The following is a 14,561-nucleotide window of genomic DNA, read 5'->3' as shown; positions in this document are numbered from 1 at the left end:
AGAACCACAAGAATTCTTAGTTAGAATTAAATTAGAATTCCGACTTAACACCTTTTGCCACTTGTATACCTTAGCGTTCTTTACCTGTGGACCTGATTCAGAATTTTTTTACGCTTTAACCCCTATACAAATTAAAGATTTACCACTCAAAAAGTTAATGACATTTTCAAAATTATTGAAAAAAAAAGCTAAGAAAAATGAGTATTTTTATGAATTTCCAATTAACATAACTCGATAATATCCTCTTGACCCACAAGAGATTGAGAAGACCATAAATGCTCTTCATTTGGTTCTCTCTTGTCATTTTCTTCCCTCTTCTCAAGTATTTTGCTCTTTTAAGTAAAAGCAAAACAGCCAAACGTTCATAAATCCGATAGACATCCATCCTATTTTTGGTGTTATTATTACAAATTTAAAGAAAAAGAGTCTCAAAGAATCCTGTTTGCGAGATTCATCAATAATGGAGGTTTACACATACCCATCTCATTTTATGCGATCATCTTCACGAATTTCTTCAATTTCATTTAGGAATTTAGTCTGCAAAGTTAAAGATTTCTTGAGCTCTGCAGTTTCTGCCATTATTGGGAATCTCTTCTCTGCAATTCTTACCTTCTTCTTTGCATTAGGTATGTCTTCTCTTCTGTTCGTTCTTCTTTCTCATTGTTTTCCATCTGAATTTGATTCAAACCCACTCCTTAATTGGTTTTTTTTTATGTGGGTTTTCTGTAATTTGAACTGGGTTTTCGTTCTTAGCTCCCAATTAAACATGTTTTTGTTGATCGTTTATATAGGGTTAGGGTTAGGGTTAGGATCGTTCTTCTTTGAATTATGCTTCAACTACATATGTAACCTTTGGAAATATCAAGAGATTAATTAATAATGATAGATATACGAAGGATGTATAGATTAGATGATGGTTTCCATCGTTTTTGCTGGTAATTTAAGCTATATTTGTTGATATCTTGCAGTAGGAACTTTACTGGGGGCAATGACAGGGGCTTTGATAGGCCAAGAAACAGAGAGTGGGTTTGTTAGGGGGGCTGCAGTTGGAGCCATTTCTGGTGCTGTGTTTTCGATTGAAGTCTTCGAATCATCGCTCATTTTGTGGAAATCTGATGAATCAGGGATCGGATGTCTTCTTTACTTGGTGAGCAAGTGAAAATTTCACCCTTCTTTCATAACTCACAACCATTCACAATTTGATGAGATAAATCAAGAAATGCTTCAAAGTTCATGTTTTTAGCACGAACCCATCTCTATATCCATCGAAAAAAGACGATCGCTATGAAAATTAGGTTAACAATGGTTGTCTGAAAGCTATCTTTATCTATATTTTGTCATAATCTTCAAGATTAAGGGGTTGTTTACCACCTGCCTACCGCCTCTTACCTGGTCAGAGATGCTTTTGTTTACTTCTTACTGATCAATGATGATCACCTGGTAAGCTAAGGGAGGTACTCTTAAAGGCCATTTACCACTTACCGGGTAGAATTGTCGGTAAACATCATCATCTCTGACCAGGTAGTGCTGACCCTGACCCCGACCCCTCACTTACAGGGTAAGATTTTTGGTTAGTAAAAGGGTATGGTAAGATTGTTGATAAACATCATCATCTTTGCTCATGTAAGTGTCTCTTATCTGGTACGAGGTGGTAAATGTTTAATAAACAGCCCCTTACTCGGTTAATGCCGACCCAGACCACCTTCTTTACCCAGTTAGCGCTTCCTCAATTTGTATTGGTAAATGGCTCCTAAATGGCAATGAATCGTAGATGAGTCCTTTAAATCTATTGGTTAAAGCTACGATTCCCATTTTATGACTAGGCCGAAACTAATGGTACTTCTTATGCCAGATTGATGTCATTGTAAGCTTGTTAAGTGGGAGGCTTGTACGTGAACGAATTGGTCCGGCTATGTTGAGTGCGGTTCAGAGTCAGGTAAAATTTGCAAAATTTGGCGAACCCCGGTTCGTTTATTGTTCCAAATAGCAGTATGAAACAAATTTCAAAAAGGTTCCGGCTTTCTTCTTGTTCTTGATCTTTCTGCCATTAATTTAGATGGGAGCCGTTGAAACGAGATTTGATGAGGTCCATAACATATTTGACATCGGGGGATCTAAAGGCTTAACGGAATATTCGGTAGAACTGATTCCCAAAATCGCGTTCAGTAATGACAACGATGTCGATGAATCGGGAGAGCGAGTCTCTTGTTCAGTGTGCCTTCAGGTAATATGGATTCTTTATCATATGTACTTTCCATCCAAGATTTTGCTCTCAAATCAACAGTTGATACCATTATTGCCATCAAGAGATGGTAAGAACGTTATCAACCGTTGGATTTCCAGTAATCAAACGGTCAAGATTAATGAACCCACTTTGACTTTTCTGTGGATACCGTTCTTGTCATCTGCCAATCTTTCTAGCAGACAACAAGAACGATATCAACCGTTGGATTTCGAGCAATCTAACGGTCAAGATTGATTGAATCCTACTTTTTGACTTTTGTATGATGTTGATTTCAGGATTTTCAAGTTGGAGAAACTGTGAGAAGTTTGCCACAATGTCATCACATGTTTCACCCACCTTGCATTGATAAATGGCTGGTGAGACATGGATCTTGTCCACTATGTAGAAGAGATCTCTAATTTTTATTTTTATTTTTCTTTTTCTTTTTCTTTTTCTTTTTCTTTTTATTTTAATTTTCTGTATATTCCCACATGAAATTTTCTGAATTTTGACTTCAGGATTTATTTTACTACTTCGTCTTTATGGCATTGAATAAGCAAAACCCTAAAAAGATAACCTTTTTACATCTCACTTATCTCCTAGTATTCGATCTCAAGGGTCGGGTCGGTTTGGTTTGGTTTGCGGGATCTGTTAGGATTTGGAACTGGTTTTTCATTCTGATCTTGTGTTTGGTTTAAAAGAAAGTCTAGAATGAAAATATCAGTATTTCATTGAAATCCTACAGACATTGGATTTAGAACGCTTATGGGGTAGTTGGTATTTTTTGGAATTTTATAGGATTTGTTTGTAATAAAGTTTTAAAATCTGTTAAAAACATTTGTTTTGTAATAATCAATTACTAAAAGATGAATCGATTATCAATTACCAAATCTTTTCAATTTTAAATTAAATCCAATTCTAAATCTTTCACGAAATCCCGATTATGACAATTGATTTTGACGTTTCCAAGATGCAAACAAAAATGTATAATTTACATGAAGATTGATGGGCTACAGAGAAATCAAACAAAACCAAATAATAATATCTCGAAGGTGGAATCTGGAATGGATGTTGACGTGTCTTCTATAGTGAAAGAGTAGAGCCATTATTTACGTTAATATACTTGCTATTTAGACACTTGCTAAGGTGTCGTTTATCAAACGCTTACCTGGTAAGCGTTTATCAGGTCATTTTACTTTACCAGATGAATATGGTAAAAACTAAAAAATTTATCCGATAAGAACGAAAGAATCGAGAGCCTTACAGGGTTGTTTTTTTTTACTATTTATGAATTGGGATATTTTTTGTTATTAAAGATCCTGAGTGATTGGAGGGTGGGGTCAGTATTGGAAAACAGATATGGAGATGGGATTTATGGACCACTATCTGCGTTTTGATGATGGAATTGGTGGCCGTTGAGATTTACATTGAAGCCAGGCTTGATATCACCTACTTCTGACCAATGTACAATTTATGTCGCATAACTTACGAGCTCTTTTAATATGGTCAATCTGGAATTTTAGATTTCAGCTCTGGCAAATACAGTCGTCTCATTTATTGGTTCTCCATCTCTATCTTTTCACCTTGCATTTATGTGGGGTTGATATTTTTATTGTAAAACTACATTTTTGGTCCTTGCAGTTTGTTTGAAATTATGGATATTGTCTATATGGTTTGTTTGTAGTTTGCAAATTATTATGGATTTGGTCCTTGTGATTGACGGCGTCGTTAAAGGGGCATTAAGAGAGACTACACACCAGGGGTAATTTTGTCTTTTTACCATTAAAGATGACGTGACATAAACTAATGAAATATTCAAAACCTAAATTAAACATGCTTAAAAAACAAGTCAAAATAATAATAAAAATCCTAGGTTTTGTTTGCTCTGTCTTTCTATTCTAAGTGTTGTTTCTTGGATCAGAAATCGTTTCCTGATGATCTTCCACACTTGAATTCCATTCCTCTTCTGCGTTTTGTCATGTTACAATGATCTTCCACTCTACTTGAAGCCATGCTTTCGTTATTTTGGGATCTTTCAAACATAATCATGGTGGATGAGGGAAGTGGAAACAATGCAACGGGGTTGCAAGGAGTGGTGTAGAGTCAACACAAGCCCTGAAAAAGATGCAGACGCGTGCACAGGATGTTTGGGGAAGAAGAAGATGATGATGCAATCGAGCTTTATAAGCAAATGCAGACCAGACAACATCGGCGGTGTTTGGAGAAGAGAGGGAGGGCGAAGAAGGCGCAACTTTTTAAAGAAAAGGCAAAAAGATCATAATGCCCTCGTGTGATGGACACGTAACGTCTCGTTTAACGATGTCCTCAGTCACATGGACCAAATTCATAAGGATTTGCAAAGCACAAGGACCTTCAATGTAATAAACAAAACCACATGGGCAATATTCATAATTTCAAACAAACCACAAGGGCCAAAATGTAGTGTATGATGTGCACATTAAATTTCTAGTTCATGAGGTATAAATAATTGGGAATGAAGTCACATATTCATTTATTCTCACAATGTTGAAAGACATTTAATCGATATGTATATAATAATCTTGGAAATGGAATGAAATAATTATATGTTCGTTTTTTTTTATCATAATATGAAAAGATACCTGATTCGCATGTGTAATAACTAGTTGTGTACCTGCGTAATGCGGCGGGAACCATGAATTTTTAACGATTTTGAAGTTTCACTGGTTTTATTAGATAAGATTTAACGATGATATGAGTTACACTTGGTCTTTACATATTAATACAATTTGAATAAATAAGAGTTATGATTCCAATTGTAGTCTATCGATGGAAAAAATTGTATGTCAGTTTAAAATCCAACATATTTAAACGACTCCACAAATGTGTTCGATTTACATCAAGAGCAAAGAATCAAGAGACCGAGAGTTCTAGAGCAATTGAATGAGAGATGAATGAGAGAACTTTTAATAACTCGTGGTGAATATCAGTTTGAATCTCACATTGGGGGATGGGGAGAAGACATAGATATATTAGAGGGTGAAGGCATGATTGAAAGGTATCAAAAGTATTTTGGAAACATGAAAAGAAAAGGTAATAATATGTATTGGTAACTTGTACTATATGTTATTTTAATTGTAGATTAAGAAATTTTAAGACTGAATGCATAAAGTAATAGTAATTGATGCATTATGAGTTGATTTTAAGACTTTTAAGACTTTGTACATAAATGTATAGTACTTTGTACATTAAAAATTATTTTTAAGACTTTTGATAAATCTGGTTTATAGATAATCAGGGAAATCAATTGTTCTCATCCAACTTTTATTTATAAGTCATATTTTCAAGTTAATTCTTAAACTAGTCATTTTTTATTTAAATGCATATCTTTTTATGGAAATTTGTACTTTTTATACGCAAATGCTCGTTTTCTTCTTTTCTTCTTATCAGAAAAATGTAGTTTACGTCAATGAATAAAATATTTGCGTAAAAAATAATTGTTTATTACTTTCAATCCAGTTTTCTCATTCGTTTTACTGTTCAACCAAAAAACCATCGTTTTCGGACATGTTTGTCTGCGGTAAACGATGACATGGCATGTGCATGAGTGAATCAACCATAACATCGTCTTTTGGGTAAAAAGTAAAAAAAGGGAGATTAATTGTACTCCTATACATTGCTAAATGCACATTTATCTAATACTTTCTTTCTCACATATATCAACTCACTTTTTACATTCTGAATGCATGAATCAACCCGATTTTAATATTAAAGAAGGTGCAAACAGCAATCCTCAAAATAAAAACGATAGCAAAAACTGGTTATTACATGTACAGCAATTTATATTTAAAAAAAATAGAAGTTAATGACAATATTGAATGTCAAAACATCAAGACAACCACTGAAACACACAGGGTCCATCCTCAGGGTTTTTTATGCCCTCGACGAAAACACTTAAACATGCCCCGATTAAAAAAACGCTAAATTTTTTAAGGTTTATAACAATATTGAATATGATGTTACACCATCGCTATTTTTTTGTTACAGTAACTTCAAAAATTATAAGTTCATTATTAATTTCAAACTAATTATCATTTTATTAAAAATGTTTATGCTTTTGAATTTATAGTATGTTATTAAATGACTAGTACTATGCATTATTTAAATTAATTTTTTAATTTTTTAATTATGCATCTATTTATTTCTTGCTATCTTAATGTATGTGTCAATGTTTTGTCTTCTATTGTATATTATATATTAATATAAATATAATTTATCGTATAATATTAACAAATATTTAAGGGTATTGTTTGTTTTTTCAAAATTATCTCTTAATATATTTGAAGTCTGATTCATTCAGACGTTTAAGTGTCAAGAGTGTTTGTTTTATTTTTAAAATAAGAGCTTAAAAGATCTAAATATTCTTTGAAATTTTAAATGGTAAACGTATCCCTTAGTATCTCTTAATTTCAACTCACCCTGTATCAAATGGTTCGTATTTTGGGGTTGGTAGAGGTTTATTGGCAAAAACTATTTATTTTTTATACTTTTCAAAAAAATCTTTATCTTTTATATTTTGTATTAGTTTGACCGATTCAGATTTAAGACTTCAGACGTAAAAACAAACAATCTTACTAATCCAGATTTCTGACTTCAGGATTATCTCTTATAAATCAGAAGTGAAATCATACTTTAGACATCGGCATCTCTTAAAAAACAAACGTTGCCTTAGATTAAATATTATTTACAATCAAATAAAATATATTTATATAAATATAAAACTTTGAGAGATAATATTTTATGATAAAAATAGTTTAAATACTAAATTGATATAAATGAATGGTGTTATGCTATTCATCAGTAAAAAGTGGTGTAAAATCTAGGATTTGGTGTTGGGTTGGAGATGTCCTAATAAATTTATATATAACGTGTACTTGGAATATAAAGGTAAGGGGCCGTTTACCTAAACACTTACTCAGCAAGCACTTACCGGTAAAATTCAACACTATTGCTTACTTACCGGGTAAGATTTTATTCACTAAAATGCATCGTATGCAACAATTTATCCCGATAAGCACTAACCATGGTAAGCGTCATCGTCCTCACTTACCGGGTAAGACTCTAGATTCTTGTCTTCGTTCTTACCGGGTAAGATTTTTAGTCCTTGTCATATTCATCCGGTAAAGTAAAGTGACTTGGTAAGCGTTTACAGAGTAAGTGTAAGCGTTTAATAAACGACCCATTAGTCCTCATCCTTTGAATAATAACACATTAACCCCTCAAACTAACAGTTTTAGTTAAAAGACATCCAAGTCTTTTCTTTGAAATCATCATTACAATTTATCTGTATCTTGGGGGTTACAGTTAATCTTGGATCCGATATGAGCCCAAAAGGTCAAACATAGATTGGTAGAGCCGACAATCATCTATAGTTTCGTTGAAAACCTCTCTTATAACCAAGTCCAATTAAGGGACCGTTTACCCCTAAGAGTCCGTTGATCGTCTCGAATGGCTCTTTTGAAGAGTAACATGAAGGCCCTACATATCCAATGAAGATCGTCCCTTCCAAGAATATTCGTGTATTTCAGAAAAAAAAATAATAATAATATCATACGATCAAATCGCTGTAACATTATGCTCGTCTTATCAAGTTTGAATCTTTTCGTGGTCATATTCAAGGGTTTTAAACCGAATCAAAGATCAGATGAAATTTTGTTCATCTTGAATCCAAAGATGGTTTTCGTAGTACACCCGAACAATGATTCCACCACAGCGAAGCCGCGCTCCTCCAGCCGTTAAGAAAACTCTATCAACCAATCGGAAAAAACGATTCTGAATTTCTAACAACATGGTTTTACAGCATTTACACAGTGATTTCATAGAACTGAAGATTCTTCTATCTTTTCTCAGGATTCTACCATTTGTTCTTTTTATCTCTCAAGAAACCAAATAACAAAGTGGTTTTTTAAGTTAAAATGTTACCTTGGCTTGTACATCAAAGAATTAAAATTAGAGATGGATAAAAACCGACAGAATAGCTCAGGCGGCGGCGGTGTTACTGACTTCCGTGGTGGTTGATAGCGGTGCCAAAGTTTTTGCCGGGAGGTGGACACCGCCCCCTCTCAAAGATAGAGTCGGGCCTTTACACGAGGAGCTCGCTTTACTCACTAGATTCAAATCCAGAAATACAACTACGACTGTGATGTCATCATGGAAATGACGCCTTACTCCCCTTTCGATTCTTTTTAAATCTGAATACCTCATTTCTCTTTTCTTTGCCGCCTCTTGTAACGCTGCTTTCACCAACCTTCTAGCGCTTCCCTACATCAACAAAACCACACAAAATCTTTCAGTTCTCACTTTTCACATCGACAAACTAGCTAATAAACTAGTTGTTGGCTGATTAGCTAGTTGTTAGCTGGAAAAAAAACTAGTTGTTAAATGCAAAACTAGTTGTTTGCTAATAAGCTTAACTGATACGCTAGTTAGGGGCTATTTGGTTGGTTTTCCATTTAAGTCCTGTATGGATAAAGTTGTATGTATGAATTAATCTGTTTGTATAGATTGGGAAGGTTTTGTTTGGGAGGGCTTTCTTTAATAGATGGAAGGAGAGTGTTTTTTTTATTGGGAGGGGTAGTTCTAGAAAAAACTTGACTTTCTGCATAAAGCTTCCCCTAGACACTTACTGAACAAGCCACTTTATATATCTTTAACCCACTACCAAACAGTCATTTATAGCTGACCGAATAAGTTGAGTCCTATTAAGCTGCTAATAAAGAGGTCCTTAATGTTTGATAAGTGCTAGCTAGATAAGTTAGTAATATGACAATGTAAAATGACCTAAAAGGACGGGTTGAAACATTAATTGGAAAAATATTAGGGGCTAACGGAATAAGAACAATATTCATGAGGGAAAATTCCTATAATGACCCGGTCACCATATCAAGATTATAGCTAATGGAATAGAGAGCAGGTTGGGTTCCGGTGAGAAATCAAAATTTCATGAGAAGCACTTTATTAGCGGATGTTCACACAAGTTAACATATGTTTAACATTTTATTATAACGTTACGTTCCTACGGTCCTCACGAAATTTTTGTTTCTCACGCGATCCCAATTCTAGAGAGAGAATGCAAAAGACACCCCAGAAACAATATGCAGCACTTATTTCGGAAAGGAGGAAACAATGGAGACGGAAATGTATTATCATCATAATCAACAAGCCCCATGTTTGGCAAATCGGCTTATAAGGTAGCAATTGGCTGAAAAGCTAGCAAATAAACTAGTCATATTTGGTAAAAACTAGCTAAGAAGCGAGATGACAATGTAAAATGACCTAAAAGAACACGTTGAAAAATTAACTAGAAAAGTATAAGGGGCAAAATAGGAAGAAAAAAAAATGCTTGAATCTTGGCAAAATGGAAGAGAAAGGCAAAAAACGAATACATAAAATACAAAAATAATGCATTCGATGAAGTATGATTCTTACATTATGAGGGTGATTTTGCACTATATCAACAGCTTCCTGATTGCTAAGGTGCTCCCAAAGACCATCAGATGCAAATATGAGAAACCGATCTTCAGGTTGAATTTCATGAACGGATATTGACGGGTCTGCACTCAGTATCGGCCTTCGAATAGGGTCACGTAGCCGAAACTTAGCATACAACGGTTCCCTGTTAAACTCTGCTTTTTTTAGGTATACATCACCTATAGATCTAGATATCTGCAACACCATTTCAAGAAACAAGAACTAATGTAATCACCGAAATCATCATGAGAAATCAAATTAATATTATATACTTCAAAAAGAGCCTGAAGGAACGGCCAAATAGAAAAATATCAAGTGATTAACTTTACAACCATTGTACTTGGTTTCTTTGACAACAGAAGGTGAAAAATTGTCGATTCATGGGTGCTATAAGGACCATTAAAAGGGGTCAAATTGGAATCTTGAAGTTAAGTAAGACAGATATGTTACTGTGTTTCTTACGAACATGTGACCAAGTGACGGAAAAGAGCTGCAATTTGACGGACCAGATCATGCCAAGCAATTGGATCAAAAAATGCCTGCTGACTTAGCCCGTCTTCATCAGTTCGTCCAAGCTATAAGAATACCCGTCATTCTCATTCATTTTCCAAAAGTGTCTAAAGTAACCGAGACACTTCTAAAAATAGAAAACATTACTAAAGGGCCATTGGCCTAGCAGTATCCGGGTTACCAGTAGAGCCCAACCTCCATGAGATCAAGGGTTCAAACTTCAAACCTCACCAAAAGCGTAGACCAGTTGTTTTCGTGAAGAACCCGGCTTGGAAAACGTGTGCAAAAAAGAAGGCTTGCCCAAAAAGTTTTGACTAATTTAAACTCCGATAAGAGGTCATGTTTTCGAAAGTGCCTAAGGCTCCATGTCTATCCTTATCGAACCTCTAATCATGCCTCCCTTTCATAAGTTATACTTCGCAACGCTAGACCATCCAAAAGCCTAAGCTAACAAATAGCATACCATTTCAAACGAGACTCACTTTCTCTACGTTCGTTGCAAAATCCATGTTCCAAAGGGTCAGTAACAATTGCATTTTGATCATGCCTAGCTAGGCTTACTCGAGAGGTTGAAACTTACTCATGATATGCTACAACTCTATTGTTTGAATCAACGTTTGTGCATTCCCTAATGAATCACAAAAAGTGCGTCAAAGGGTAGGGCGTAGGCAACAAAGGTTCACCCCCTCGGGTGTGGTTTTACCGAGCCTAAAAACAAATTTGCACTTTGGTCACTCAATTTATGCTATTAAGGCTGCTAGTAAGCTAGATTATATACATCATTGGAACTTGTGGCTTGATGAAAACAACAGGAAAACACAGTTCAAGACATAATAGTAGGCGGTCTCGGTTGGTAGAACCGAGCCAAACCAAACGAGCTCAATATATCCCATACAGAGGTACGGTATGGTGGTAGGATGTATGCACACATTTCCTCTATCCATGGGGTAAAGAGGTTGTTTTCGTGAAGCCAATTAGTTGGTAAGATCATACTGTATATGTATTTATCCTCTTAAAATAAAAGAGTAAACTACGTTTTCCATCCCTATGGTTTGTTGAAAATTGATATTTCCGTCTGTATGCTTTTGAAATGACAGTTTCATCCTTGTGGCTTGTAATTCATTGTAGTTTTTCGGACGAAAATAATGAACTACAAATCACCGAGACGAAAAACATAAATTCGAAAGCACAAGGACGAAAAAGCCACAATTTATAACAAACCACGGGGACGATAAACGTGGTTTACTGTAAATAGAACTTTCACAAACTAATAGAAAGTAACTATTGCACGCAAACGGATGGCCAATATATTTATTGAATTGATCCCGTTCCTGTCGATGCTCAACTCCTCAAGGCAATTAAGGAAAAAAATTCAAGAAAGCATACAAAGATGAAATAAAAACTAGCTACAATTGGACCACCATTCATTAAAAGACAAATTTGCCCATAATCATCTACCATGTTTGGCTATGTCTGGCAAGTTAGCATTGGCCGATAAGATAGCTGATAAAATACTCATGTATCATGTTTAGTAAAAACTAGTTGATAAGCTAGATGATAATGCAAAATGTAAAACGAGCTAAACAAACATACTGCAGAAGTAATTGGAAATATAAGGGCCATAATTGAAAATAGTGGAAATAAGCCTCGAAGCTTATTGAAACGCTACTTGAAGTAACTTTTCAAAAAGCTAGATTATGGCTGACTAAACGGGGCTTTTTTAATAAGCTCAAAGAATAAGTTAGCTTATGGAGTTATGGTTGCCAAACATGGTCCAAGAACACAAGGAGCATACCTGTATGAGGCCCTTCACACGCCATACGTTATGTTTTAAAACTACAATATGAGGGTCATCAGGATGTAAACTATGAAGTTCCTGCCTAACGGATTCAATGCTTGCATTGTGTTCCGTTGACAATTGAATAGCAATAACTTCCCCGGTAGCCTTAACCGTTCTTCCCAAAACAGCACGTGAATCACCCGCATTCGCAATGTAAAGGGTTCCGCCACAAACCACACCAACCAAACAACAAGATCCCACAGCAGCCAACTGCGGTCTCACCATCCATTGTTTAGTAACAATTGATAAAAACCCTTCTTCAGTAGCTTGAAACGCTTTTTGTATAACATCCACTGACATGGATTGTTGTTCGGTAGTGAACCCTACAAAAACCCAAATCAAGTTAAGATTCAATATCAAATTTTATGCAACGAAACGATAGTTGACTGGTTCGGTTACTCACTTTTGAGATTCTGAAAAAGGTTATCGTTTACATAGCGTGAGGTTTCGGGTCCACCATGACCATCATAAACTCCAACAAAGGTTCCATATGGACCAGAATCAAGAAAACTCAATGAGCCTGACTCAATCTGGCTTTGATCCTCCAGCAACATATTGGCTTGAACCACGGCCATCGAGAAGTCACCATTCAAGTGGTGACCAATGTCTTTATACCAAAGAAGACCATCTTGTCGGCCTGCGGCATCCGAACCGGTATAAGCATAACGGTCAGATGGTCGCCAACAGGCCTTTAGAAAGTTTATCAACTTTGATAACATCCCTCATCTCACCACAGCTAACCACCAATTTCTCAACATCCAAAATTTGGATGTGAAGAACACTATGAACACCAAATCTCCCTTCCAACAGTTACAAATCCTTTTCAAGTTTCAGTTTCTCCTGCATACCACAAAGAATCAAAACTATATGCACAAATAGTCTTTTTTCCAACAATTTTCAAAGCTAGAAAGCTAAAAATCATTAACCATGGCCAAATTAAGATGAATCCTTGATGGGTTTCTAAAAAGATCACAACAAGAAGATAACCTAATGGCAAAACTAGAAGTCAAACAAGGTCTATCATACCAGTCAACATTTTGAACCTTGAAAATCTATTGATCAAAATAAAGGATACCCAAGTAATATATTCCAAATTCATCAAAAACCCAGTAAGAAAATTGAAACAAAAAGATGAAAAATCATTAAAAAGCAATAAAGATTAGACACCCATTGACTGTTTCTTTTTTTCTTCTTGTCTATATTGAAATAAATAAACCCTAAAGAAAGAAGGTTGAAGACTCACAGTTGAAAGTTAGGCTTGTTTTCAAGTGTAGGTTTCTGGTAAGCTACTGAATCATACCAAATGAAAAGGATGGAGATCTGAATGAGATTAGAGCAAACCCATGTGGGTTAAGATGGGTTAGATCTGTAGATCCATCAAAAATCCAAACTTTGTACATAAATATATACGTATATATGTTATATGTATATCTATTTGGGATATTTTCCTGTGAGCACAAACACAAAGAGAAGATGAAGATGGAGGGAGAGAGAGAGAGAGAGAGAGAGAGAGAGAGAGTTGGGCAGAGAGAAATGGGAAGATAAAGATAATTGAAGAGAGTGAAGAGAAGGGTTTTTCTTCTTCTTTTTTATTTATTATTTATTTTTTATTTTTTATTTTTTATTTTTAATTGAATTGAATTTAAACAATGAGTGTGTTTGAGATGGTGTTGGTGTTGTGTGATTAAACAAAACGAACATTGGCTTTGCTTTCAATTATCAGCAGACAATAACCCCTCTCTTCGTCTAGAAGATGAAAACCAACAAAAATACATGTCTCAAGGCCAGCAAATAATAAACACATTTTTATATTATGTATTTAATTTTTTATTTTTTTATTATATCTATACTATATTATAAAGCATTTGGCTAAAACTCTTAAAACCTCTTAAACTCTTAAAACTCTTAAACTCTTAAAAACTTTTAAACCCGTTCATCCTTATCCGATTTCATCCCATATCTGAATTCGTGTAACTAACTGCAGATAAACACAATCAAATACAGGATAAACATTTCATTTTAAATATAAAAAATCTAAAACATAATTAGGATAATCATTGAGTTATAACAGAATACTTAATTATTATCTTTATAAAATGTTATATTATTAAATCAAAAAGAAATTATTTCATTATTAAACTTAAATTAAATTATAATAAAAAAATAAATTAAAGAAATTACATAAAAAATGAAAACTTTTAAATAGTTGATTTGACATTAACAGTGATATATATATTTTTAAAATTTTTTATGATATTTTCAAATTTATATTTTATTAAAAAATAAAATCATTATTGTTTTTTTTTTAAAAACACATAATTTATACTATCTATACTATATTATAGAACATTTGAGAAAAACTCTTAAAAACAATTTTTTATGCAAGAAGTATTGTTTATTGATGAATATTAAAACATTTGACAAAAACTCTTAAAAATAATTTTTTATGCACGAAGTATTGTTTATTGATGCATATTA

At 34.2% G+C, this 14,561-nt stretch overlaps 2 protein-coding genes across 3 annotated transcripts; one reads left to right on the top strand and one right to left on the bottom strand.

The window, feature by feature from the left end:
- Positions 1 to 346: 346 nt before the first annotated feature.
- On the top strand, positions 347 to 2,809 carry LOC112513132 (NEP1-interacting protein-like 1). The gene is made up of 5 exons (XM_025119286.1): positions 347 to 626; positions 969 to 1,147; positions 1,853 to 1,936; positions 2,057 to 2,224; positions 2,521 to 2,809. The coding sequence occupies exons 1-5, from the start codon at positions 461 to 463 to the stop codon at positions 2,641 to 2,643; spliced, it is 720 nt and encodes a 239-aa protein (XP_024975054.1). The 5' UTR covers positions 347 to 460; the 3' UTR covers positions 2,644 to 2,809.
- A 5,206-nt stretch (positions 2,810 to 8,015) lies between these two features.
- LOC112512530 (probable protein phosphatase 2C 46) lies at positions 8,016 to 13,590 on the bottom strand. 2 transcript variants are annotated; one of them, XM_025118541.1, is made up of 5 exons: positions 13,327 to 13,590; positions 12,487 to 12,923; positions 12,039 to 12,406; positions 9,692 to 9,928; positions 8,016 to 8,524 (listed from the first exon to the last, which is right to left on the bottom strand). In XM_025118541.1, exons 2-5 carry the CDS (start codon positions 12,800 to 12,802, stop codon positions 8,243 to 8,245), a joined length of 1,203 nt encoding a protein of 400 aa, XP_024974309.1. In that variant the 5' UTR covers positions 12,803 to 12,923; positions 13,327 to 13,590; the 3' UTR covers positions 8,016 to 8,242. The 2 variants fall into 2 exon arrangements, with proteins under 2 accessions (XP_024974309.1, XP_024974310.1); XM_025118542.1 differs by having other exon boundaries at positions 12,487 to 13,546.
- Between the last annotated feature and the right edge of the window lie 971 nt (positions 13,591 to 14,561).

The sequence above is a fragment of the Cynara cardunculus genome (genome assembly GCF_001531365.2).
Source record: "Cynara cardunculus var. scolymus isolate 2C chromosome LG 5, CcrdV1, whole genome shotgun sequence".
NCBI lineage: Eukaryota > Viridiplantae > Streptophyta > Magnoliopsida > Asterales > Asteraceae > Cynara > Cynara cardunculus.
The sequence above is the reverse complement of the archived record's forward strand: the minus strand, read 5'-3'. Positions and strand labels throughout refer to the sequence as shown.